The sequence below is a fragment of the Pezoporus occidentalis genome, unplaced genomic scaffold, assembly GCF_034315485.1.
Source record: "Pezoporus occidentalis ecotype Australia unplaced genomic scaffold, CSIRO_AGI_Poc_V1 ctg226, whole genome shotgun sequence".
NCBI lineage: Eukaryota > Metazoa > Chordata > Aves > Psittaciformes > Psittacidae > Pezoporus > Pezoporus occidentalis.
In genome coordinates, this window is record NW_026914138.1 from 251,219 (window position 1) to 277,427 (window position 26,209).

The 26,209-nt window shown below is 49.5% G+C and overlaps 1 protein-coding gene across 2 annotated transcripts in view; it reads right to left on the reverse strand.

The window, feature by feature from the left end:
- ANTXR1 (ANTXR cell adhesion molecule 1) overlaps positions 1–26,209 on the reverse strand; it is a 77,500-nt gene that overhangs the window by 22,398 nt on the left and 28,893 nt on the right. The window contains exons 11-14 of one of the 2 annotated variants that reach the window (XM_062620955.1): positions 24,744–24,813; positions 24,572–24,650; positions 17,231–17,326; positions 7,772–7,813 (exon numbers count right to left, since the gene is read on the reverse strand). In XM_062620955.1, coding sequence (XP_062476939.1) covers positions 7,772–7,813; positions 17,231–17,326; positions 24,572–24,650; positions 24,744–24,813 — 287 coding nt within the window. The remainder of the gene's footprint in view (positions 1–7,771; positions 7,814–17,230; positions 17,327–24,571; positions 24,651–24,743; positions 24,814–26,209) is intronic. The other variant, XM_062620956.1, reaches the window with a different exon arrangement.

The window sequence follows — 26,209 nt, forward strand, 5'->3', positions numbered from 1 at the left end:
AAGGAATAAACAGCCAGAGGCTATGTGGTCCTCTGAGCCTGCTAGAACCAGGCCAGGCAAGGTTCTGGTCTCCACTGGTGGTTATTCTCTGGAGGATGTACACTCATGAAGAGAAAATGCTTCATGACATAAACACCCACCACTTGAAAGGTCCAGCCCAGCTCCAGCTCCAGCCCCAACGTGATCCTTGCACTCACACACCCCCCTCTTTGTTTTGTGTTTCTTAAGGAGACTCTGTCTTTCATCATCCTTTAATCCAGGGCAGTAAATTGTCTCTGAGCTGCAAACCCATTGAAGCAGGCACCAAACCCTTACTCAGCACAGCTCAAGAGCTGGGGTCTTTGGGGTGCACGCTGGGTGATGTGCAAGCCATGAGTGGTGATAGCAGGGGCTTGCCTCCTCCTTGCCATCCCTTTGCTTGTGCCTGTGGCTGGGGAGAGACGAGCTTCTGCCCTGCACCATGGTTCCCCATGGGGAGGAACCTCCAGTGAAACCATCCTATGGTCATTCAGATTTGACAGAAGGAAGGGGAAAAACAAGGAATCAAGGCAAATTTCCTCCTGAGTGAAGGCAAATTAGGAGTACACTTGGAAACAACCCCAATGCGGATGTCCCACAGGGAGATGAAACGTTTTGAGATGAGATGGACAAGGGTAATAGGATGGAAAAGTCTCATGGAAGAGTTATAAGGATGGAAAGAGCTCTTAGAAGAATGAGCTCTGCTAAAGAGGCTGCCCATGGAAGTCCATGGGGCTCCAGGGAGGGTCATGGCTTATGGCAGCAGAAAGCCAAGCGTGAACGTGATGTACCTGGTGTACAGGTTTGGATGTGGTTCACCCCTGCATAGTGCAGGCAGAAACCAATCACCATGCACAGAGTTCAACGTGCTCAGGACCTTCACGATGACATTCACACACAGCCAAACGAAGAGATCAAGAATATCTCCTTTAGGAGCCTATCTAAAGTCCTGGTGATGGATTCTATATATTCTACTCTCTATATATTCTATGTAGGATTCTATATATTCTACACTCTTTGTTGCACTATAGAGCAGCTCCATACATTCCCTGACCTATAGCAGTGCCTTTGCCTTTAATTCCTGCAGTTGAGGCCATGAGCTGGCAAAGCAGAAACGCAGAGTTCATCAGAAACGTGAAGTATTTCCTGTGAAAACGGGGAGAGAAATGAAAAATGCTCCTTTCTTTTTTTCCCCCACTTTCTTCAATTTTTCACCGGGATTTGGCAAACCTCCAAAATCCAAAAAGCCAAAAATACTTGGGAATGGAAGGAAAACTGGAAAAGGGGGGGGGGGGGGGAAGACCCAAGACAAACTCACATCAAACAAAAGCATTTCTGTTTCTGCAGAATACGCATCAAGTGAGTGCAAAACGCATCCTGCTCGAAAGGAAGGGTGAACAATTGGGCCATAAACACCCAGGTTCTTCTCCCTGCCAGCTGAGCCCTTTCTCTCCCTCTGCTTAGAGCTGCTGAGGCTCCTTTGCTGCAACCCAAGAACTTGATATCTCTGCATGAAGTTTTCCATGAGGACTTCTTTAAGAAGCAGGAATCAAAGCCATGCACATATTTTCCTTCAGCGATTCCCTTCCTCTCTGTGCAGCTCAGCACAGACCGGACTTCTCACAACAGGAAATACCAAGGTTTAGGAAATCTTCCCCACAAGCCCTTAAAAGCCCCGTGCGAGTCACTTGAATGGGAGATAGGAGCCTCCTGCCAGAACAACAACCGAAAGAGCACACGCACAGAAAAGCAGCCCTGGACACATGGAAAACAAAGGAGTCACAAGCTGCCTTCAGGAGGAGGCTGTTTACGTGCTCTGAAGGCAACGGGAGGTTTTGCAACACCAGCAAAAAGGAAGAAAACCCCACCAGTGATGTCCTACACGCTTGGCAAACGCGCTCGCAGCGCACGTGAGCATCGGAAGGGAAGACATTGGGAATGCGGGGTCAGGGAGTAGAGAGGCAGCAGGGAAATGTGAAGGAATCACAGCATCCCAGCCTAGTTTGTGTTGAGGGGACCTTAAAGCTCACCCAGCTCCAACCCCTGCCACGGGCAGGGACCCCTTCCACTAGAGCAGCTTGCTCCAAGCCCCTGTGTCCAACCTGGCCTTGAGCACTGCCAGGGATGGGGCAGCCACAGCTTCTCTGCCCCATTCCCAAGGGCTGAGCCAATGAACCAGGGCTGAATTCTCGCGTCCTGGCTCGGTTTTGCCCATATTTTGCTACATTTCACTACAATGGGGTTTTTGCCTGAGGGAGAACTGCAAAAGGATCCTCAGCTCTGACCCAGCAGCAGTAGTATAAAAACCAGCCCCGGAAAATTCAAGTGCATTTAAGGATGCTGGAAAGTGACTGTGCAGAACTTGGCATCTTTCCACCCCTAAAATCTGCTTTAGATGGAGCTAGAGTTTCTCTTAAAGAAGCAGAAGAAGCAGGACAGAGCCGCAGTTCCCAGTCAAGAGCTCCAGCTCCAGATCTGCTGGGTTCAGAAAACAAAGGTCTCTGTTTATCTCCATGCTCTATACTTTGACCCTGACCTGAGAGAACCTCATCTGTGGGTAACACAGGGATAATTCAGGCTCCACTGGGGAGATCTGAACCACTCGGGGTGAGACCCAAACTGAATCTGGCCAGATATGAAAATAAAAAGCTTGGAATACTTCCCCCTCTCCCCACCCTTCTAATTGCTTTCACAGTTGCCTGGATGCTGTCAGGGTTTAGCACTTACAAAGAGCTCGGACACGACAAGACAGTCATTCCTTTGGGGAAGAGACATTACCATCTAACTACAGCGTAGGAAAGAGGGAGGTGAATGCGCTGCTCTCGAGGCTTCTGGCTCATCTCTGCCTCCTTGTTCTCCAAACACCAGGCTCAGTTCTAAATCCCATCATCTGGTCTAAATCTCATCCCCGATGCCAAGGTGCTGGTACCCTTTAAAGACACCTTGCTTGGCTCTCCAGAGCTTCCTCTCTGCGGTGGAAGGTTTTCCTTGTTGCTCTGTGCCAGGCATCTGAATCCCAACTGCATCCGCTCATCGCTTTGGGTTCCTCGTATCCCTGCCTCTCCCTGGTCCAAGCCTGCAAACTACCAGCAGAAAGCAGTGCCAGGTCACACGAGCATCCGAGGGAGGATGTTCTGCTGGTGCTCTACTAAGGAGCAGGCTGAAGATGCTCTGATGAAGAAGAAAGGAAGTTGAGCTATCGCCCCTCCATTGCTCAGATGCTGAGCTACCTGAAGATGAAATAAAGTCTCATAACGTCAAAGGAATTAACCCAGGTGCTCCCACTGCATCTCCAATGTGATCAAACCCAGCTTCCACAGCCCAGCACCGGCAGTTTGCTTGGGCCTGCCTAGATATTACATGTGAATCTAGCTATGAAACTCCACTCCTTCATGGTGTCACACCTACACCTCATCTGTTGCCAATAGCATCCCCAATGATGCTATTCTAAACGCCTTGAAAGGTTCATTTCTCCTCCTCCCATACTTCCCCAACTCCCTGTGAAAGGGGAGCAGAGGGGAGGGAAGGAGCTGGCACACCACTGTGACCTGGCTTTGCTTCAGGAATAACAGAATGAATTTCCTGTGTCTACAAAACATTCCAGATCCTTTCTCTGGAGCTTGTTTTGCTGTCTCCCCAGCAAGGCTTTTTAGGAAGGGAGAGGAAAGCAGTTGGGAAAAGATCCATAAACACCAAGAAGTGGGGGTGCAAGCAGCAAGAGGAGCAGATAACCCCATTTTAGCCATTCTCTGGCCTCATGAATGTTCAGAGGTGAGTTCACAGAGATCAAAGTGATTCAAGCTGAACGTGTGGGATGTCCTCACAGAAGAGGAGGCTCCTTAAGGGGAGACCTTAGAGCAGCTCCAGTGCCTAAAGAGGCTGCAGGAAACCTGGAGAGGGGCTTTGGGCAAGGGCCTGTAGGGGCAGGCCAAGGGGAATGGCTTTAACCTGCCCGAGGGGAGATTAACCTCCCAACCCAAACCAAGCTGTGGTTCTATGACGGGTGGTTTCATGTATTGACTTAACAACAGCTGCTCTGCAGTGAGTTCACTTCTTCCTGTTCATGCTGCCTCCCATGACAGTGATAACCACCTCCAGCATCTCACGTCTGTGCTGCTGAATGCTCCTTTCTCTGTGTGTGTTTGCTTCGGTGCATGTGGGCAAGATGCCAACAGACAGAGGAATTACCCAGTTTCAGGCTGGTTGGTGGCTTGGCTCTGGGGCCATGTTAAGGGTGACTCCGTTGCTTGGGTGACAGAGCAGCAGGGAAAAAACAGGTCTGAGTGATGAGGCTCTGGTCACTTCCTTAGATCTCCTGCCTAGCTTTGCCCTCTGACTGTAGATAGAGTCTGTTGTGACTAGCAGCAGACTCTGGCATGGGTCAGTAGTGCCCAGGAAGGTGCCAGATGCTGCAGAGCGCTGCAGGTTGGGGTTTCTCATGCAGAAGATGGTTTGCTATAGTGAGAACCAGCTTCAGCTTCATGGCAAGCTTCTGGTTGGAAACTGGTTGGAGTTGAGGAGGACTTGCTCCAATAAGCCCAGTCTTGAAAGTGAAGGGACACAGGAATAAAAGCAATCGTGTCTTCCTCCAACGCAGCTAGCAGAAGCCTTCCGATTCACTGGAGGTAAAGGAATGTGGGTTTGATCCACCAGCAATGACTAACCTCAGGCCACAAAGGTGCTCACCGGCTCCTGCAGGCATCCACCTCTTCCCATTGGCATTAACTCAGTCCTTCCTGGCTGTAAGTGAAACCATCTGGGCTTCCCTCCCCAGCATCCTGCGCTGGGGAGGTGAGTTCACAACAGTCACAATTCCTGAATGAACCCGTTGGAAGTCTCTATCCAATAATGGTTTCCTTCACCAACAGTGAACGTGACTCCAGGAGGTCTCAAAAGACCTTTAAAGCTCCATAAGACCTCTGGCAGCTTTGACAGCAACGCTCCTTTCCTTGCACTGTTCCACTATAATGCATTCTCCTTGCAGTGCAAGGACATATGGGCCTCAGCTCCCAGCCCTGCTGAGGCAAGAATTCCTCTTCTCTTTCTTTCTTTGCCAAGATTTTGGGGAGATGTGAAAGACAAATGATCTTAGTGCAGGTGTCATGCTGCTGCTGAAGGGATTAGCACTCCTTATGCTGGAGATCAGGCAGTTGGGGTTGGAAAGGACCTTAAGATCATCTGCTTCGAATACCCCTGGCATGGGCAGGAGCTCCTGGGTGATCTTATGGCCCTTTCCAACCCAAATCATGCTGTGATGCTATGATTGGATTGAGCTGAGGGGATGTGCTCTGGTAGAAAGCACATGTGGAATCCTGCCATCAGACCAGTCCCTCCAATGTTGGTGATGTTGTTATAACCGAAGCTCCCCATTCCAGGGTCCTAAAACAGTAAGAATAAGCTAAAATAGAACTCCCCTTGTATGAACAAGGAAGCAGGTGGAGAATGGTTATGAGTTAATGCCATTCTTCAGGCACTGTGCAGGGCCTGATTCTGGGTACAACCAAAGCCTGCTCTGCAGTTAGGCCACCACCTATGGGGAGCAAGGCAGTGAGCAAGCAGAACTGCATTCTGCTTTGAAACAAGGAGGATTTGCCCCATGTTCCCACAAGATCAGGCGAGTCCCAGATGAAAAGCCAATGGCAAATCCATTAGGGGCCTATAGGGATGCTGGGGAGGGACTCTTCGTTAGGGACCGAAGTGACAGGACAAGGGGTAACGGGTTCAAACTGAAACAGGGCAAGTTTAGATTGGATCTAAGGAAGAAGTTCTTTACTGTTAGGGTGGTGAGGCACTGGAATGGGCTGCCCAGGGAGGTTGTGAATGCTCCATCCCTGGCAGTGTTCAAGGCCAGGTTGGACAGAGCCTTGGGTGCCATGGTTTAGTGTGAGGTGTCCCTGCCCAGTGCAGGGGTGTTGGAACTGGATGATCTTAAGGTCCTTTCCAACCCAAACCATTCTATGATCCTATGAAACCCATTGCTAAAGGAAAGCTGTGAAGCAGATGACTTTTGGCTAAGGCATTTGGGGAGCTGCACACATAGACCATGCCCAGAAATACCTTCACACCAGCTTAATTCAACGTAACCCGAGGCAAACATAACCGGTGTGCTGCAACTGGTTTGCTTGTGCAGCACTTACTGCTCTGATAAAAGGCTTCCTTCTACTTGAAACGCTCCTGCCCTCTTAGCACAGAGCTGTAATTTCCCCTTGCAGCCCTTGGCCAGCATTCCAAAGGGATGCAGTTTAATTAGCTTCAGCACTTGGATCCCTTGGCTTGGAGGCGTGTGTGATGCACAGCGGAGCATGTGCAGCTCTGGGGTCGTGTTTTCCTCTCCATTCAGAGCACAGAAGCTAGCAATGCTGGTGGATTGAGACACAGCCCGAAGAGGAATGGCTACCTTGGAAAACAGCCCAAAAGAGAGGCATGGGGAGCACTGGATCCAAATGCAAACCTCCCTCAGGTCCAGGAATGCTCAGGTTTGGAGGTTTCCTTCTGGCCTGGGCTGAAGGGGATGAGTGGCACTAAGACAGGTTCTAGCGCTGGCCTGGGCTCCAGATGCCCGAGCTATTCCTCTGCAGCAGAATCTGGGTTGGATTCCATATGGAGCATTGCGTATGGGCTGAGTTTTGAGGGTGTTTGCCTGCCTTGGCACAGACACTAAGGGCAGACGTTGAGGATCATTCCAGCTTTTCCACTTGCAAGCTGAAGCAGGCAATGAATTTGTCTCCATATGCAAAAAGCAAGGGAAGCAACCAAATCCCTCTGAGCAGAGGTCTAAGTCTTCTTTTACTTGCATAGTTAAGAGGAACTGATCCAAAGCCCAGTGGAGTCAATGGAAAAGCTCCCACTGACATCAATGCAACTCAGCCCAGGGACCTGCAGTGAAATCCCACATGCAAAACAGTGGAAGTGAAGAGGAGACTCATCATGTGCTGGAAGCAGGAGGCCACAGGAAGAGGCAGATCAAGAAGTGAGGATGTTTCTGGGCAGAATCTACATTAGACCTGAGCACTGGTGACACAGCTTTAAGCCATTTGTTGTTAGATTGACCTAAAGAGCACAAGCAGAACTGAGATGGGTTTAATGCTGCTTCACTGTTTCTCTCTAGTAAAACTTGCCTCTCTGCAGCTCTTCGGAGGCCAGGATGGTTTTACGCCTGCCCACTGTCTTCAGACACATTGCAGAGACCCTGGGGCTGCCTTTACCCACAGCAACTGTGGTCCAAGGGATCAGCATCGTGAGTTTCCACTCCGCTGCCAAGAGTTGTTTTAGATGCTAAACCACCAAAATCATTGCTGTGCCTTCCCAAGCAGGTGAGCACATGTTTGGGTTCCATAACTTCAACAACGTAGACTTAAGGGTTGTCCTTTCTGTGAATCACAGCCTAACTCTGCAGTACCAAGTGGAAGTATTGCCTACCTGCTCAATGGAGGTACTTGTATTGTACATCTACAGTCATTCCTGCAGTACCAAGTAGTGGCTGTCCTTCCCTACCTGCTCAATGGAGGTGCTTGTATTCCTCATCTACAGTCACTCCTAAACACACACATCTCTATCTCTATAGCAAGCAAAGCGAGCAGAGTGAAACACGTGGTAGACATCAATTACAAAGCCTGTAGCTTAGCTAAATCACTGTTGGCTTTAAGGCTACAGAGCTGAGCACAAAGGTTTAAATGATCCCAGCCTCTCATGAGGAGTCTGAGCAAAGCCTTGTCCCAAACACTAAGGAAATGAGGCTGATGGTGTTACTCACCTCGCTGTCTTCTGCAGGAGGAGGTGGGGGCTCTTTGATGATCTGGAAGGATCAAAGAGAAACAGAACAGTAAATTCTTCCTTCGCTCTTTAGCACGATTCAAACGTCACCAAAACCAACCCCAAAGAGAAAGCACCAGCAGCCACGGCTGTGAACATCCCTGAGCTCAGTCACGGGGCTCTGTGTGCTGCTGGTGTCAGGCACTGAGAGCAAGAGGGGAGACTGGAGGCATCCCAGAGCCCTGCCATGGAGACATCTCCCAGTCACAGCTCCAGACTCACAGCACTTGCTATGTGACCCCTGCTCTGTGTGGGCTAACAGCAAATTCAGTCCCACACCCTTCATCTTCCAGCCTCCTGATCCCAGCAGGAGCCGTAGGCACCGTTTCACCCAAACACCCACATCAAATCACTGTCTCCTTCTTCCGGCTGCTGCTCAAACCCTGCCTCAAATGGCCTCAACAATGACTGGCAAGTGAAACCAGGATGACTTGAAATGCCCTGGAGACACTGCAAAGCAGCAATAACCCCCCCAGACTCCGTCTCCGAGGCCCTTCTGCATTCCAGAGGCTGTGCCATGCTCTCCTGCAGAATGCTTTTCACATTATCAGGCTAACGCAGTTCACTCTCATAAGCTGAGAAGATAGACATATATATATGTACAGATTTGAGGCTGTCCCAGGGGTTGGAATAAAGCAAGCAGGGTGAGGTTTTACAGTGGTCCAGGATATTTTCCATAGAAACAATTGAAGTTTCTATGGGCGTGAGGCTATTATTTCATGCAAAAAGTTTGCATCGAGGGCTCAGCAGGCACTTGGCTGTTTCCACAACCCTCCACTCCAAGAGCAACAAAAAGCCTTCCAAAGGGAAAGCAGTTGCATGCAGGCACATCAAATGTCCCTCCCTTACACAAGATGCACCCCAATGCACAGCCACTGAACCCAGCCCAAGCAGCAGTGATTGCCCCAGGGGTGGATCTTCCTCCCTTGTTTGCAGTCCATCTGCATGAGCAGCTCTTTCTTTGCACCCCAGGCCAGGAAGCAGATGCTGTCAGGATGCTGGGAGCCTGTGGAGATGGCACTGAGTGTCCTCAGCTCCAACCAGGAGTGGGTATTAGGTGTAAAGGCTTCATGGGCATAGACTACACATGGGTAGGCTTAAAACTGACCCTACCAACCCAAACCTCACAGTGCCAAACACTAACAATGCGGCTGCTCAAATGCAGAAGGGGAAAATGACAGTCACATTAAAGGCCCTGAAGAGATAAATATTTACACAGCTCCTTTCACTCGTGTTTTTCCTCTCTGATGAGCTCACTGGTTTTATTTCCCTCTGCAAAGCCCCAGTCATGCAATGTGGCCATTAATGAAGAGCATGCGCCTCTGGCTATGGAAGATACCAAGGCTGGGTCAGGCCTTTGCATCTCAGCCCACAGCAGTGATGGGTGCAGTGCTAAAGAGCTGTGGTGCATCAGGAATGGACACAGAGTCTCTATTTATAGGCACAGAAGCACAAAGCACATGTGGAAGCATGAAATGACATTGGATAGGAGCGTGGTGGGTGCATCCGCTGCCCTGCTCATCAGGCACAGCGCAACCGAGGTCTGGCTGTGCCATTAGGGTGATGCCCAGAGGAGCTCAGGCTGACTGGTAAAGCATCCATCACTCCCTGTCTACTCTGCAATTCCCAGCTTGTGCTTGAAGCTCCAGGTACAGTGGCTCTTTTTCCTGCTGGAAAGCAAATGATGAAGGGTTGTCTGCATCAGGCTCCTGCTCTGTGGGAAGGAAACCATGGGTACCAGCAGGGTTTACTCAAAACTCCTCGGTTAGAGGTAGAATCACAGATTGGTTTGGGTTGGAAGGGAGCTTAAAGCTCATCCAGCTCCACCCCCTGCCACGGGCAGGGACCCCTTCCACTAGAGCAGCTTGCTCCAAGCCCCTGTGTCCAACCTGGCCTTGAACACTGCCAGGGATGGGGCAGCCACAGCTTCTCTGGGCACCCTGTGCCAGCGCCTCAGCACCCTCACAGTAAAGAACTTCTTCCTTATCTCCAGCCTGAACTTGTATTTCAGTTTGAACCCATCACCCCTTGTCTTATTGCTACAGTCCCTCATAAAGAGCCCCTCTCTGGCATTCTTGGATGGAGACAACATAATATTTTCTATGCCTCCTGACACGATATATACTGACACAGCACATACAATGCTCCAAAATACACAGCACATTTTCCTAGCCACGTTTTCAGACTTGTTTTGGTCAGTGTAAGGGATGGCACTTATCAGCAGACCTCCTTTTGAACCCAACCCCTTCATTTAAACCCATTGGATGCTGAGAAACATCAGATGCCTGATCCAAAGTACACCTACTGGAAGTGGCCTCATTCGCCTGTTCTGGTGGAACGTGATAGGTTTCAGAGTAAATGTTCTCATTTGCATTGGCATGAAACCTCAGGATGATCCATCCAGCACATTTGGTCCAGCTCAGCATCCAAACACAGCTTCTCAGCCAGAATCACTAGGAACTCTGGAACTTGGAAATGAAGAGGTGGCTGTGTTTGTCATGATTTTCATTCCTTCTCATAACATATGCATGCACATACACACAAACCAAGTGATTTCATGAACAGATCGAGCTTTCCCTATTCTGGCTCAAGAGGGAAAAGGGAAAACAAAAGAAGAAAGATAATAAAAGAGATTCCTTCCATTTTTCAGTGCTATTCCTTTCTAAGAGCAATGGAGCACCCCGTACGCTGCCAACTTGGATGGGTTCGCTTGGACAGGTCCGAAGATGGGGAGAGGTTAGTCTCAAGTTCAGACCTTACAGAAATGTATTTTCTGTCTCTCTGCCCAGGTCTGGAAAGGCTTTTAGTCTGCAAAGAGCACAACCCCTCTCCTTCTCCCTTTGCATCCTTACAGCTGTATACGCACGGAGCCTGATTCTGAAGGCGGTGAAGCACACGGGACCTTGGTGCCATCTCCCACAAGTGAGCAGAGTGTGAGAAATGTCCTAGGCCCTCACCCCTGCTCACTTTGCACAGATAGGAACAACGACTCAGGTACAAGAGGGAAAAGGCCATTGAAGGGACCCCATTGCAGGTCCCAGTGAGGACCAGTTGGCTCTGGCCACCGCGCTTCATCCTGGGCAGCACCTCTCACCTTCCCCATTGCCACATGTGGGTCTGTGGAATGCAATCGGCTGGGAACACCCGTGGCCAAGCAAGACATTGGGGCCAGCTCAGCTTGGCAAGGCTGCTGTGTTTGTGCATGTGCACTGCAAGTGTTTGGATAACCCCAGGCCAGTCCTGGGATGGCTGCTGCAACCGGAGCTCCTGCCCCTGTGTTTGAGAGAGGAAAAAAGGGGATCATTCAGCAGCTCCGCTTTCTCACTGGGTGAGGAGCACCTGAGGGTTCCTACAGCATCACCGTGCTGTGAAACCATGGAATGGAAAAGAGCTTTAAGCTCATTGAGTTCCACCATTCCCCAGCACTGCCAAGGCCACCACCAACCCATGGCACTGAGGGTCTCGTCTGCAGGGATGGTGACTCCACCACTGCCTACACCGGTGCTTTGCTTCCTGTGGGATGGAGAGGTGGCCATCGGCTTTCCTTGGCAGAGGAAGGAACTTGGAGAGCAGTTGCCAGCAGTTCAGGATGGTAAAGGAATTCTTTGCCTTTCCTCACAGATGTCACCATGCCTGTGATAGACACAGGGCTCTGCTGGCTGTCCCACACTGGTGGCACAGAGAAGCGGATGCTTGCGATGGATAACCAAGCAGAGGAACTCTATCAGCCACCTCCTGCACGTTCCAAAGCACTGGAAAGGACTGGCTGGCTATTGCCCTGACATTTCTGTAGCCATTCAAGCAGAAGAGAGCACATGCTGAATCCAGGAATGTGTCCAGGATGTTTTCCATGTTGGGAGAGCAGAAATCTCCACCAGTTTACAGTGTCCAGCAAGCGCATACTCGAGTAACTGTCCCCAGAGTTTAATACGATAAATAGGGGCAATATGTTTCTTGTCAGTGAAGTGCATCTGTTTGAAGATGGAACAGAGCATCATTTACAATGAAGGCTGATGAGAAAACAGTCCAAAATCAGAAATAAAGGACTTACTTAGCCTCTAATCACGATCAAAACTTGGTAAGGGAGGAGGCAGTCAACTGAGCAGATCCTTTGTCCTCAGTTACCTTCATTCTTCCGGAGAACACAGAATCTGTATTTGTGTTATCCCAATAAACAGGGGTTGGGGTTTTTTATAGCAGTAACTCTGACCCATCTGACTCATCCTTTTTCTCTCCCCTCCCCTCCCGTATTTATAGGTCTGACCTCTGCTAAGTCCTCTGACAGACTCATACTTCAGTTATGAGCTGGGGAAAAGAACGATTGCTTTTTACTTGGTTTATATCTGCCATGTCTTCTAAGTCCCCATGAAAGCCTTGGAGGTTTAGTCTATACCTCAAGCAGGGTAAAGCAATACACGCAGGAGCCTGTCCCTGTTCCACCTGCAGTCCAACCCATTCTTCTTCCCAGCCGCACGAGCAAGAGGTCCATGGAATCCAACAGGAAAGCTAACTCATCCTTTGAAGTTAACTGCTCTGGTCAGCCTGGAGCACAGCCAGGAATGCCAATTTTAACTCATCAGAACTAGAAGAAGAGACTGTTTCACCCCAAAACACCCTTTGGAAGCTGACAAGCACAAACCACATTCAGTACATCACAGGGCACGTCAAAATCATCCCCATATTGAAGACACGGCATCACAGAGGAAAAACCCTTCCATTGCACTAACCTGGGACAGTTGGCATGGGGCTGACAGGCAGCTCTCCAGGGAATGCATCTGCAAAGGCCATTCCTTTCCCTAGGCTGTTTCACTGCCACAGACGAACAGGGCCACAATCCATGGGGTTTGCTCCAAGTGTCTGACCCACTTTCTTTGGAAACCCATGTGAATAACATTCATTTTCTGGACTAAAGGAAAACATCATCACTACTTTCACCTACATGCAGAATTCCTTGCTCTCACTCTCTGATTCCCAGTGAATTTCCTGGTTAAAACCATGTCCTAAAGATCTCTTTCTCCTGAGCTGGACTGAGCCAACTTCCTTTGGAAGAGGTGAGAGGAGACCAGGTTAAAAACCAAAGGAAGAAGTCATCTTTATTGAGTGAATTACTTCTCATGCAGCACAAGGGCAAAGAGCAACAGGGCCTCCCTCACATTAAGTATCTGTTGTGGTCTGGAACAAAGGGTGCTGAACCTGGTCCAGATTCATGCAATTGGCTTTTGGATCTGGCCTTAAGGAAATGCAGTAGCAAGTGAAGTGGTTTAGGAACCTGTAGTCTAGGCATATCCTCCAAAGGCAAATGGTACCTTGCTGCCCTTCAAATGATCTCCATGAAGATGCTTTAGTTTAGACACCCCAGATGGAGAATTTGGCTTCAAGTCTTTGGTAATGAGCCATCACACAGCATGTCAAAGCACCCCAGTTAATGCCTGGTGCTGTTCTACTAACCCACTTCTCTACCTGGGCTGCCGTGGAGATGATGGTATTAGCCCAAGCCAAACGCCTTTGTTATGCTATTATCAGGCTCCATGCTAGCCTGCTTAAAGGCAGCCACTTATAGAGCATGATCCTTTCCAACCCTAACTGTTCTATGATTCTATGATATCCATATTTAACCCATTGTGATCCAACTGACAGGAGGCTGAGGAGCAGTGAGCTGTGTGGGGACTCTGGATGAAGAATGACACTGTCTTCATCCTCTTGCTGCCATCTGTGTGCTGCAATTGCAAAGGCAGGTTCTCTTCTTTTCCACCACTTTAAACCTACAGTAACAGTGCTACCACGTCCCAAACATGGGGAGTTGATGTTGGATATAGGGCAGAACTTCTTCCTTGCGAGGATGGGAAGGGAGTCTATGAAAATCATGTAACTGCAGGAAAACTGGGAGCGGTTGGGAATCGGGATACATGGACTGTTGTAAGTCATCTCCATCAAGCCAACAGGCTCCATGTAAGGTTATGACTCTTCAGGGTTGCTGTAGAGCCGGTGCATTTCCTCCCCTCCTCTTCCTCCAGTTTAGCCGTGGTTTTCATATGGTTTTAATATATATTTTCTGCGTTTTTCCCCATCCAGCTTTCTGTTTCCAGGCAGAGCCAAGCAAATTGCTGGGTTCTTCCACGCTGCCTTCCAGAAAACAGCTTTGATTTAAAAATGGTGTTAGGTGCTCCCATGCCAACACCTCTCCTATGCGCTTACCCCACCCCTGGATTTGAAAAGCTGCAGTGTACAAAGGAGTAAGATGGTGCAGATACAGGCTAAGTGGGCCATTAACAACGCCAGCTTCTTGTGCCTAAAATGCTTTGTGTCCCAGTCACAGCTGCATATCCTCATATCCTCTGCATTTTATCCCCTGGACGAGGTTGGTTGCAGGCACCACATCATCCAAACCTCCCCTCTGGCAGGTTAAAGCCATTCCCCTTGGCCTGTCCCTATATCCTTATATCCCAAAGCCCCTCTCCAGGTTTCCTGCAGCCCCTTCAGGCACTGGAGCTGCTCTCAGGTCTCCCCTTCAGGAGCCTTCTCTTCTCCAGGCTGCCCCAGCCCAGCTCTCTCAGCCTGGCTCCAGAGCAGAGCTGCTCCAGCCCTCGCAGCATCTCCATGGCCTCCTCTGGACCTGCTCCAACAGCTCCACGTCCCTCTTGTGCTGCTGCCCCAGAGCTGGATCAGGGCTGCAGGGGTAGATCAGGCAGATCCTGCTCCTGTGCAAAGTGTGGCTCAAGCACAGATCTGGACCTGGCACCTCCAAGTGTCCATGGGAGACACTTGCTCGCTGTGTGCTGTCTATTGGGACAGGGAAAGTGTTCCAGCACATTCAGTCCTTCCAACTATTGTATTAACTGTGCCTTCACTGCACAAGCCAAACACTTCAACCAGCTCCATTTCCAAGCCAATCTAACACTGTGCCTATAAAATCCATGTTAAGACAGTTTTGGATGCTTATTATCTATTTGGCTTCTGTTTCCATTCAAATCTATTTGGGTTACATCAATATGAAACCTAAACCTTATGTTGGCCTCCTACCCAGACCAATTCCATCCCTGGGCACCTAAAGAGCCTCTTGCACACACAGTTCTGACTATGATTGCTCAGATTACGCTGTGTTCAGGAAGGAGGAGGAACAGGAGGCAACAGCAAAATGCCCACAAGCATCAACGAGGCCAGGATGTGGCATTTGGTGTCTTGCAGATATGTTCTGCTCAGGGAAAGTGGGGTCACCCTGTTACAGATGGCTTTGTGTTTGCCCTCTTTCTCCTGGGATAACAGTGCTGGGGATGTCCATTTGCTTTGCTTTCTGTTGGTTTTGGATAACCATCCTTGAAGCCTTTGGAAAGGTCAGTGCCTGGCTCCTGGCTTTGTAATATCCACAGGTACCAAGGGAAATTTGCCTGTGCTGGTACCAAGGCCCAGCAAAGACCTTGTTATTGTTCTGATGCACTCAGCAACAACTGCATCTACTGTAAAACAGAGTGGTAAATTCCAGCCTTCATCCCAGAATCCTTCTGAGGCCAATAAACTTGGATACATTTGGAAACAGCATTCCTTTATGGATGCATGCCAAGGAGAAACTGGGCTCCAGCTGAATCTCCAGAGTAAGTCTATTGACTTCAGTCCATTTACTCCAGGGATGGAGCTGGCTTGGTGTCTTTCCTGAAGAAGTGCTGGATGATAATGATTCCCATTTAATCAAAAAGCATGCCAAGAGGAACTGCAGGGTTTAGAAACGTGCTTGTCACTCAGAAACAGCTTTATACTCGGTAAGGAAAGAGTTTCTCTCTGAAGCATCTCTGGGCTTCAATCCCCACAGTGTCTCTGGGGCTGCGGTTTGGTTACTGGAGGTTACTCCTTGCCTGCCTCCCTTGTCTGTTGTGCAAGCCAGTTCCTCTGCCCCTAGTTCACTCTGTGCTTCTGACAACACTGCATTCCTTAATGGGCCATTCCCAAAGCAGCAAGTTAGCACTGCTCTGCTCTCCTTCTCCCTGCCCTAAGCCAAACAGGCTGGGTACTCCTATGCGGATGCCTTTGGTTTTTGCTCTTTGGGTAAGCAACACAACAGGGGGTATTTTAGATGCTGATCTGCTGCCAAACATCCCAGACTGCCATCCCGGAGAGATGGAAGAGGCTTCCTGCAGGCTCTTGAATTAAAACCCTTCCAGCATGCGTCGGACTCACATTTGGAACCTATCAGTGAGATGGGCCCCCACTTGAAGACCTTACTAAGAGGGAATGTGGGAGGTAAAGGAGGAGAGAGGGTGAGGAAAAGCTTTTATCTACAACAGGGTTTCTAAGTACAACATTTAAATCTGGAAGACATTAAGCTTATAAGGATTCATGTGGACAAGAGGCTCCCTATCTCTGCTGCACTCACTTTGCTTATCTGTATTTCTCACACTTAAACACTGTTCCCTGACCATCTTTATATCACTTTATATGCAGCCGACCCACAGTACCCTCCCTAGGCACAGCTCCATACTCCCTTTGCTCCTGCTGCTTTTCTTTGGGTCCTTTTCTTATCAGCTTCATCTTCCTCCTGCAACAGAACCTTCAAAGAGCACCACCACCTCGAGCCTTTCCTTTCTGCCACTTCAGCTCTCCACCACATCCCACTGTAAGCATCTGCACAGGGCACATCTCCATTGCCTCCTATGCAGATGTGCCAACAAAGACTCTGGGATGGTGCCACTTAGTTGAGACCAATGGCTCTGAGCCACCTCCCACACTGCTGATCCTTTGCCCATTTTTAGAGCGCAGTTTTTTATTGTTCTGAATAAAACAATTCCATTTTTATTGGAGATTTCCATCCTATTTCTGGATAGAGAACATCTCAACACAGAAGCTTATCCTCCACTGTGACTGCTCCTCCAGTTTGTGGCTTCAGAGCTCTCACCAATGGACCATAGCTTTGGTACAACGTGGTGCACATTTACAGCACTGGGTAAGTCATCTAAAATCAGGATTAATGGCAGTGACCCACACACTGGAGCTGGTTTGGGCAGCTTTAAAAGAGGCGTCTGGGACATTACACAGAGCCAGTCACCAAAACCAGGCTCCAGTTCTGCTGCCGTTTGTGCATCCCTGATTCGTGCTCTGTATTTGCAGCACAAACATGACCCAAAGCAAAAGCAGAGCTTCACTGTGTCATCTCTTCCACAACCAATAATAAGACTAAAAGGCTCCCAACAAGGTCTGCATGTCAGCAACAGCGCTGTTTTATGGGTACAATCCAAAGGTCAGGCAAATGAAATAGAAGCACAATCAGTGCCAGCGATGGAAGAAACACTGCCTTGTTCAGTGACCAGTCCTGTGCTCTTCCTTACTGGAAAGCTTTGCCTCCTTCCCACTCGTTTCTTACACTCAGGCATCACTGAACTGCTGGTTTGTGTTAAGGGTTCCTGTCACTTACCACGGTGCAGCAAAGGGGCCAGAACCACCAGAGGAGAACCAAGGCCAGCAGGAGGAAGAGGATCAACAAGGCAATAGCCAGGATGGTCCCGTCTGACTGGAAGAGAAACACAGAGAGCGTGTGAGCAGCACTAACACTCCATGCATCCCATGCATCCTACTTCCAGGCAAGTACGTGCCCAGAGGCCACTGCCATACTCCGTTTACCCTTCAGACCAAATGCAGTTTTCCTCCTTCCTCAAGCATCCAATGGGGCACCCGCTCCCCATGGCAAAGAGGCTGAGAGCTCAAGTTCACTGCCCAGAGTTACAGGTTTAGTCTTGACCTTGTGATCCTCGCACTTCAGATCAAGATTACTGCAATTCCTCAGAGTATTGTGAAGAGTGAAAGGAACAGATTGATAAGGGAGCTCACACCACAGTGTTTCATTGCAATTAAAGCATTCTCCTTTCTCTGTAACCCTGTTCCCCTCTTGCAGTATAAACTAAAAGCAGTGCTAGAATTCACTCCCAACAGAAAGCACGACGTGAGCTGTCCATGTGTCCACAGCTCAGGTCATCCTGCTCCTCTGAGCAGTGCTGTCAAGGCAGCTCTGCCTTGGAAAGGAGCATGACCAGCAGGTTGAAGGAGGTGATCCTGCCCCTCTGCTCTGCTCTCGTGAGACCTCACTTGGAGCATTGTGTGCAGTTCTGTTGTCCTCAACATAAAAAGGACATGGAACTGTTGGAACAAGTCCAGAGGAGGCCACAAGGATGCTCAGGGGACTGGAGCAGCTCCTGTATGAAGACAGGCTGAGCAAGTTGGGGCTGTTCAGCCTGGAGAAGAGAAGCTGCGTGGAGACCTCAGAGCAGCTTCCAGTATCTAAAGGGGGCTATAGGGATGCTGGGGAAGGACTCTTCATCAGGGACTGTAGTGACAGGACAAGGGGTAACGGGTTCAAACTGAAACAGGGGAAGTTTAGATTGGATCTAAGGAGGAAATTCTTTGCTGTGAGGGTGGTGAGGCACTGGAATGGGTTGCCCAGGGAGGTTGTGAATGCTCCATCCCTGGTGGTGTTCAAGACCAGTTTGGACAGAGCCTTAGGTAAGATGGTTTAGTGTGAGGTGTCCCTGCCCAGTGCAGGGGTGTTGGAACTGGATGATCTTAAGGTCCTTTCCAACCCAAACCATTCTATGTTTCTATGAGCCCTTCAAGAGGATTGAACGCACACCCTATCACACAAGACACAGGGGTTTTCACAGCACAAGCCATTAACTCTAGAAGATCATTTCCTCTCTAAGTGGGATGCTTCCCCATTTAAAAAGGCATTAGCAGCTCTCCGACGCGTTAACACCACAAACTGCTGCACAAGCCAGCTCCATGCAGCAATCAAACCCCAGTGTGGGTTATTTCTTCACCCAAACCAGATGTTCTTGGCTCACATGCCAACTTCCCTGTGCTACTCCTACCCAACCTCAACCTCCTCCAAGCTAAGCAAGCAGACAGTCCTGACTTAAGCCTGTTGGAGACGGGTTGATGTAAGAGCCAGACATGTAAAACCCCCACCCAAGTGTCAAGATCCCAATGTGCCAGATAAAGGACATTCAAGGGCAGACTGACCTGGAGGATGGGAAAACTGGGTGCCTGCATGAGTCATAGTATCACAGAATGGTTAGGGTTGAAAAAAGGACCTTAGGATCATCTAGTTCCACATCACTGCAATTTGGTGGCCAGATGCTCTCCCATCATGCCATAATGGGAATTGTAATGGAAAAACCCCAATCTGGTTGAGAGCATCTTCCAAACTCTTTTCTGGTGTAGAAGGAATTCCTGGAGACTTGGATCAAGACAACCTGGTCTTTGACACTTGGAAACAACAGATGTAGTCCACACGGGAGATGAATTCACCCAGAACATCTCTGGCAATGGAATGTGGACCCTAACATGAAACAAAAGCTCATTGAGAAGACAGAGCTGTGCATGGGATGCTGCTCCTCCAGACAGACAACATGAACTCATATCCATCACCCGCAAAGTGGAACCTGCTGAGATTCAATGCTTCAGCAAACAGCTGAACATCTTCACATAGCAAACCCTCCCCACCCCCCCAGGTCATTCTAGGTGGATTCATTCCTTTTCCCATATTTGAACGATCATCAAACTACTTCAGACAAACCCAAACTGTGTTTGCTGGGATCAACCATAGCTTCAAAGCAGCAAACCATGACATCTAACTGGAGAATTATAGGGAGCGATCCCCCCTGAGCCTTCTCCATCTGAACCCCCCAGCTCCCTCAGCCGTTCCCCATCACCCCTGTGCTCCAGGCCCTGCACCAGCACCATTGCCCTTCTCTGTCCCCCCCTCCAGCACCTCAATGTCTATCTTGTAGTGAGGGGCCCAGAGCTGAGCACAGGGTTTGAGGTGCAGCCTCGCACTTAATAACCCAAAGTGGCCTAAACTCTGCTTTTGGGTTGTTTTATCTTTATTTGATCATCTTCTGCTAGAACTTAGCTATCATCCTGTGCACTATCTATAGTTTTATGCAGCTAGAACTATGCTTAGCTGGAAACTGCCACTTAACCAAACTGAATCAGAAACAAGGAAAAGCGCCTGCCCAAAGAGCTTGCGGAGGTTCCCCTGACACGTTGAATCTTCCTCCCAGGGTTACAGCTGCTGAAGAAGGGCTGAAGCCTTTGGAACGTCTGGTTTCATTCCTTTCTGTTCCTTTTAATCAAAATTTGGAACAAGAATGTTCATGGAAACGCTGAACCATGGAATAATGCACGGAGCTGTGCTCGACACTGACAACAGGCTCAATTCAGCCCAAGAAAACAACTTGTGTTGGCCTTGGGGCAGCTGCAGCTTCTCTGGGCAGCCTGTGCCAGCACCTCAGCACCCCTACAGGGAAGAACTTCCCCTTTCCAGCTGGAAGATGCTCCTTTTTACAAGCACCATTCCCCAAGCCCTCCTCCTGAAGGAACACGGCATGACCCAAGAAGACATCCATTGTGAACGTGGCGAATAAAGATGAGTTTCAATCAATGCTAGTGCAAAGCAGGTCTAATATCCTGCCACAGAAACCTTCCCCCCGCCCACACGTGGGTACCTCCATCATCTCTCCTCCTTGAGGAGAAGCACTGTGTGTTTCTCACTCGGTGATACAGGGAGTGCAGGAACATCACTGAGTGATACCCCTGCTATTCCCATCGGGAGCTGCCCAGGAGGACCTGCTCTACGCTGTCCCTTCCAGTTCTGAGGCTGGGAGCTACCAGTGCCAGAGGTCAGCAGTGGGTTTTCCTCTTCTGGGGCCAGTTGAGAGGATGAACAAAGCCTTATTTTAGTTCTCATCCTGGCTCCTCTCCGAGATGCTCTTTTTGAACTGCAGAACTTGGCAGCAGCAGAGTGGGACTCGCTTCCTGCCTCCACACGCTGCCTTCATGTGTCCTCTATTGGACATCCCTTTTCCTGAGCACACTCGGTGTGAAACCTGCCCCGGGCACATCTGCAGGGGGACAAATCCATACCCACCATTGATTTACTTCTGCCTTCTTCTAGTTCTTTGAACTCCCAGCATGGGAACAGGAGTAACCCCCTTGTTAAGGGCTTCCCAATTCCACCAGCCATCACTTGCTGCTCCTTCAAGCAGACACCATGGCAGCACACACTCTGCAGGCATTAGCTCGTGTGGGTGATAGCAATGCACACTGGGCTCAGAGCACTAAAGGCTGATGTGGGGCAACTTCACACACCAAACTGGGGCTATGCTGAGACTAATAGGTGAGGAAGAATTAGTTGCACTTAGTCTTAGCACTAGTGGAAGCTGAGGCTGCTCAGTGCCCATTGCACTTCTGGCCCTGGGCCTTATGTTATTGCTGTTACAACAAGAGGAGGGGTTGTGTTTAGCAGAGTGAGCTCTAGTTCTTGGTGCCTTCAGCTATCAAAAGTCCCGACTCCAGCAGTGAGATGAAACTGCTTTTTAAACCCATCATTAATCATAATGATGATATCATATTCTGACCATGGAAGTGGTGCATTAACTCCTTGCTTTGCTTGTGTGCAGCTTTTGCTTTACCTGGTAAACTCTCTTTATCTCCACCCATGAATTTTCTCACTTTCACCCTTCAGATTCTCTCCCCCACAGAATCCCAGACTGGTTTGGGTTGGAAAGGACCTTAAGATCATCCAGTTCCAGCCCCTTGCCATGGGCAAGGACACCTCACATTAAACCATGGCACCCAAGTCTCTGTCCAACCTGGCCTTGAACACTGCCAGGGATGCAGCATTTACCACTTCCTTAGGCAACCCATTCCAGTGCCTCAGCACCCTCACAGTAAAGAGCTTCTTCTTTATCTCCAGCCTGAACTTCCCCCGTTTCAGTTTAAACCCATCACCCCTTGTCCTATCACTACAGTGAGTGGTTGTGTGGGATTAAACCACAAGACAAGGAAGCCAAGAGACAAAGTCATCACATACTTCCAGCCAGCTGAGCTTTGTCGTAGTGGAGATGCTGGCATCTGATCCCCCTTATATAAACAGCAGGCTGTCTCCAAACCTTAACAACACTCATTCCAGCCATTCCCCTGCTCTGTTGGGGTTGCTGCCAGTGGTCACACAGCCCAGGCCAAACAACACCCTAAATTACACTCAGGACAGCCCTATCTTCATTTAACTGGGCAATAAGTAAGTTAGTGGGGAGCAGGATTAAGGTGCTGTCTGCAGCCCCTGATTTACAGTCACAGCAGCTTTACCAGAAGCCACTCACTAATCCCCAGTCTGGGCTATGCAGTCAGCAAAGCCTTCGAGGGACAAATCATACTGGCCATGCATAGGGAGGGTACAAGTGAGCTGGATGTTTACATGGAACATCACCCTGCCCTGAGCTAGAGCTTCATCTGCGTTCCAGCATCCCATAAAACCAGTGCTCTGCCCAATGCATCTCCTTTACTAACCTGGTTCTATCTCCTTCCTTGCTTTCTTTTGCCCTTGGAGGCAAAGGCTGCCCATTCCATGTGATTCCACAATCAATGCTTTTTCCCATTGGCAGACAACTCAACTCCACCTTTAACCTCACCTTCGCCCCTGCATGAGATCAGGGAGTCGAGCTTTGTTCTCATGATGCTTCTTGATGCGCCAGATACAGCCTGCCCGTGGAGTTGCACAGCTGTGGTACTCATCCCATGGGATTTCAAAGGGCCCCTTGTGTGTGACCAACTCCCTTGCCTCTAAAAACCCCATTGAAAAAGCTGCAGAAGAGCAACAAATCCAACCCCCAGAGGCCTCCTGTGGACTGGTTCATACTTGGCCTTGACAGGGACTGAATGTGGACTCTTTAAATGGAGATTTCACTCCACCTGATCCATCAGGGATCACCGTTATGTGGCTGCAAATGGGCTTGGCGATGGAAACACTGAAAGGTCCTCTGCAATAAAGGGATCTTTCCGAGCCTCTCCCACTCCTCCTTTCTTTTGTTGAGTGAAGAAGGTCCATTCCCTTTCAGCAGAGGGAAGGAACTGCAGTGGGGACAGGAAAGCCTGGAGGCTCGCTTAGAGAGCGACAGCTAAGCCCTTCTGGCAATGTTATTTTGGGAACCCAAGGCACCAATTCCTTGAATCCCATAGAAAGAACACAGTAAAGCACATACAGTCATGCCTGTACTCAGGTCCTGGAAGGCACGAGCAGTTGAGCAGAGGCAGAACACAGCAGAACCCATGCAGGTTAACTTCCGACAGTCCTTGCACTGCTGGGGGGCTGCAATCCCTGAAGCTTCCCACATTTCAGGAAGCAGAAAGCCAGGGAAAACGAGGAGCCCCTCAAAGCACAACAGACACCCACAGTCCAGGCGAGTGGATTCCAAAGGGCCCGGATTTTAGAGCTCCAAACCTGTTTTAGCTTACGTAGGACCCCTTGGAACAAAGCAGAACCCCAAAACCTCAGCCAGTGCCCAGGCAGGGAGGTCTAATTCGGAGCTGACAGATATTCAAGTAGCATCACTTAATGCACCCAGGAGAAGCAGCATCAGTAGTGAAGCTGGATTTGAACTCTGGCTGCTCGGATGCGCTACAAATCCAGTTTCATAGGCTGGAGGCATCAGAGGGGTAGGCACTGCCGTGAAGCACAGGCAAAAGAAGGTTCCTTAACAGCAATTAAAACAATAACAAAGGAACGGATATTTCACCTCCTATAACCTAGAAATAATCATTCCAGCCCCAGCAGGAAGCCTATCAGGAAGGGATAACTTGTCTCTAAGAACTCTATCCCAGGTCTTGCTTCATACGAGCAAAACACAGCAAAATATGCCTGCAATCTGCTGACAATACCCAAATGCCAGTGAGCAAAGAGAACTCGAACCAAAAGATTAACTAATAGAACTAATTCCCTCCTTTAAAGGCATAAGGAAGTCGTTGTATGGTTTGCAATATAACCCCTCCTGTAAGCTCTGTTTCCACACAATCTGGTCCTTGCTGAGCAAGCAGCAAGATCAAGGGACACAAAAGACTTTTCTCCTCTTGTGCATCAGCCATTGTAGAGCGCAGCAGGCTGCTGGTAACCCATGTATCCCAGCCTTTCACTTGCCATGTATAAAGCACAATGTGCCTTCACTGGGCAGGGAGTACAGCAACCCATGGACAGATTTGCTGGTGAGACTCCTCTGGCTTCCCAAAAGCACACAGAAGAAGTAAAGCAGCCTCCCAACCATTCCCAGAACAGCTCAGTCTGCTCACAGATGGATAAAGCTGTATACACTGAAGCACAAAGCACTGCTCTGAACTCAAAGTGAATTCCTCCTTCGGCACAAGTCATTTGATGCTTTATTCCTCATAGACATGACTTAAAATAAGCAGCAGCTTCAAACCAAATGGTTTCATCATCCTCTGCCTGGTTGCACCAGAGACTGAACGCAGCAATTCCCTGCTACAAGCCATAAACCAGCTACTGCAGTGCAGAACCTCACCATCTTTTGGTCCACACTGGTGTCCAGACAAAGGCTGTGATTACAACACCCATACACCTTCCACAGCAGCAGCACATTGCTGTAAGAGGAGCCAGACTAGCTACCAAAGCCCACAGACATGCTTCTTGTGCAGATACAGGCACCTCCAGACCAGTGGCTGCTGGTCCTGTTCTGGTCTGCATCCTACAGCAGAGTCCATGGTGCGTACTGAAGACTCAAGAGCTTTGCCACGCTATGGCACACACGATACACAAGATGTCACATCAGCACGCTCACAAGCTCACCTTTCAAAGAGAGAAACAGCTCTTTTGCACACCAGGCTCCCACAATACCCAACACCAGTGTAAAACACCTGCTGCTAAGTCCCACCATCCTACTGAATCTTTGTAGGCGCATGAATCAAACCTTACACAGTGTGTGCTGGAGATGATGACGGAGCTGGAGATGAAGCTCAGACCATCGTTCATGCTGACTTGGAGAGCTGCTTCCCTGAAAAAGAGCCAAACCACAAGGAATAAGTCAGGAACAGGTTAAAGTGAGGGGACAGAGACTCATTCTCCCACTGGAAAGTGAAACACATACATGCCAACTTCTCGCAGCACAGGCGCTGGGCACAGTAAGTAGGTATCTTCCACTACGAAAGGCTTCTCATCTGGAAAATAAAGATACTGGGGTTTATTACCAGATCAGCAATACAGGCCTTCAAGACCAAGCTTAATTAATGTTTTCCCTCACTCTGGATGCATAAATAGGATCAAGCACTGTGTAAGGGGTAAAGGCAGAAGCTCTTCCCTGTGAGGGTGCTGAGGCGCTGGCACAGGGTGCCCAGAGAAGCTGTGGCTGCCCCATCCCTGGCAGTGTTCAAGGCCAGGTTGGACACAGGGGCTTGGAGCAAGCTGCTCCAGTGGAAGGGGTCCCTGCCTGTGGCAGGGGTTGGAACTGGATGGGCTTTAAGGTCCCTTCCAACTCAGCTCTATAGTAAGAACGCACACAGTCATTTCCATTAAACACTGTGAGCAGATGTATTTAACACAGGGTATTCCTTTGCCAACCCCATGCTATCTGGATTACTTCCTCATTAATAGAGAGGCAGACAGACAAGAGGCACTTAAAGCACACGATGCACATCCCACACTTCCCACAGCCAGCAGCACAGGCACTGGATTGATGCTGAGCTTGCGTCCCATACACACTCTGTTTTGCAGTGGAGTTACCCAACCAAACCAGCAGCTTTCCCCACCTTGCACAAGCAAGAGCAGTGCAGTGGCGGTGAGTCAGGCCCTGGATCTCTTCTCACCCTGATTTATGAAGATATCATTAAGTCCCCTCAATATATGGCATTGTCTCAGCACACACACGCCAAGAGAATGAAGACCGATGTCTTGTTTTCTCCTTCACTAACACTGGCAGCAAAGGCCACAGAATTCCCCGTGCCAGCATTCACTAAAACAAAGTCAGTTTGATTTCACCAGGCCGTCCGCTTCAATGCCATGAGCTTTTTGTTTCTCTTTCTCTCTACTCCCACCCCCAACTTGCATGGAAGTTGTGCCTCTCTCTCTCCAGTCTGTCAGAGCCGGGTCCCAGGAGGGAGCTCACGGCTGGCTACAGGGAGAGACGATTCTGCTTGGAGAATGTCTGTGTGTCTCCACAAAAATGAGAGATCCTTTTCCCTTGCTCTAAACAAAAGAGGATCCATTTGGTTTGCATAACTCCAGCCGTCTGACTCCTTCCTGGAAAACTTACATGGGGAACCCAACCAAACCAGCACTCCTCATCTGCCCCGACATCCCTGTCTGCGGGATGCGCGGGTGAAACGCCGCTTCTCTTTGCTGCCGAAGGAGCTCGCTGCAGCCTGGTGCAGGAAGAGATGGAGCTGAACGCTCCCAACCTCCAGATCCCCGGCCAGAATGGGAATTCTGTGGTTTGGCCTCCGCTCAGCTGACAACATGAGTGGGAGAGCTACGGAGGGCTGGGAGGGGAGCGCTCCACTCCATGTCCCTGCTGCCCAGGAAGCGATTGCTGCTGGGTAACCGGGAAGAAATCCCACT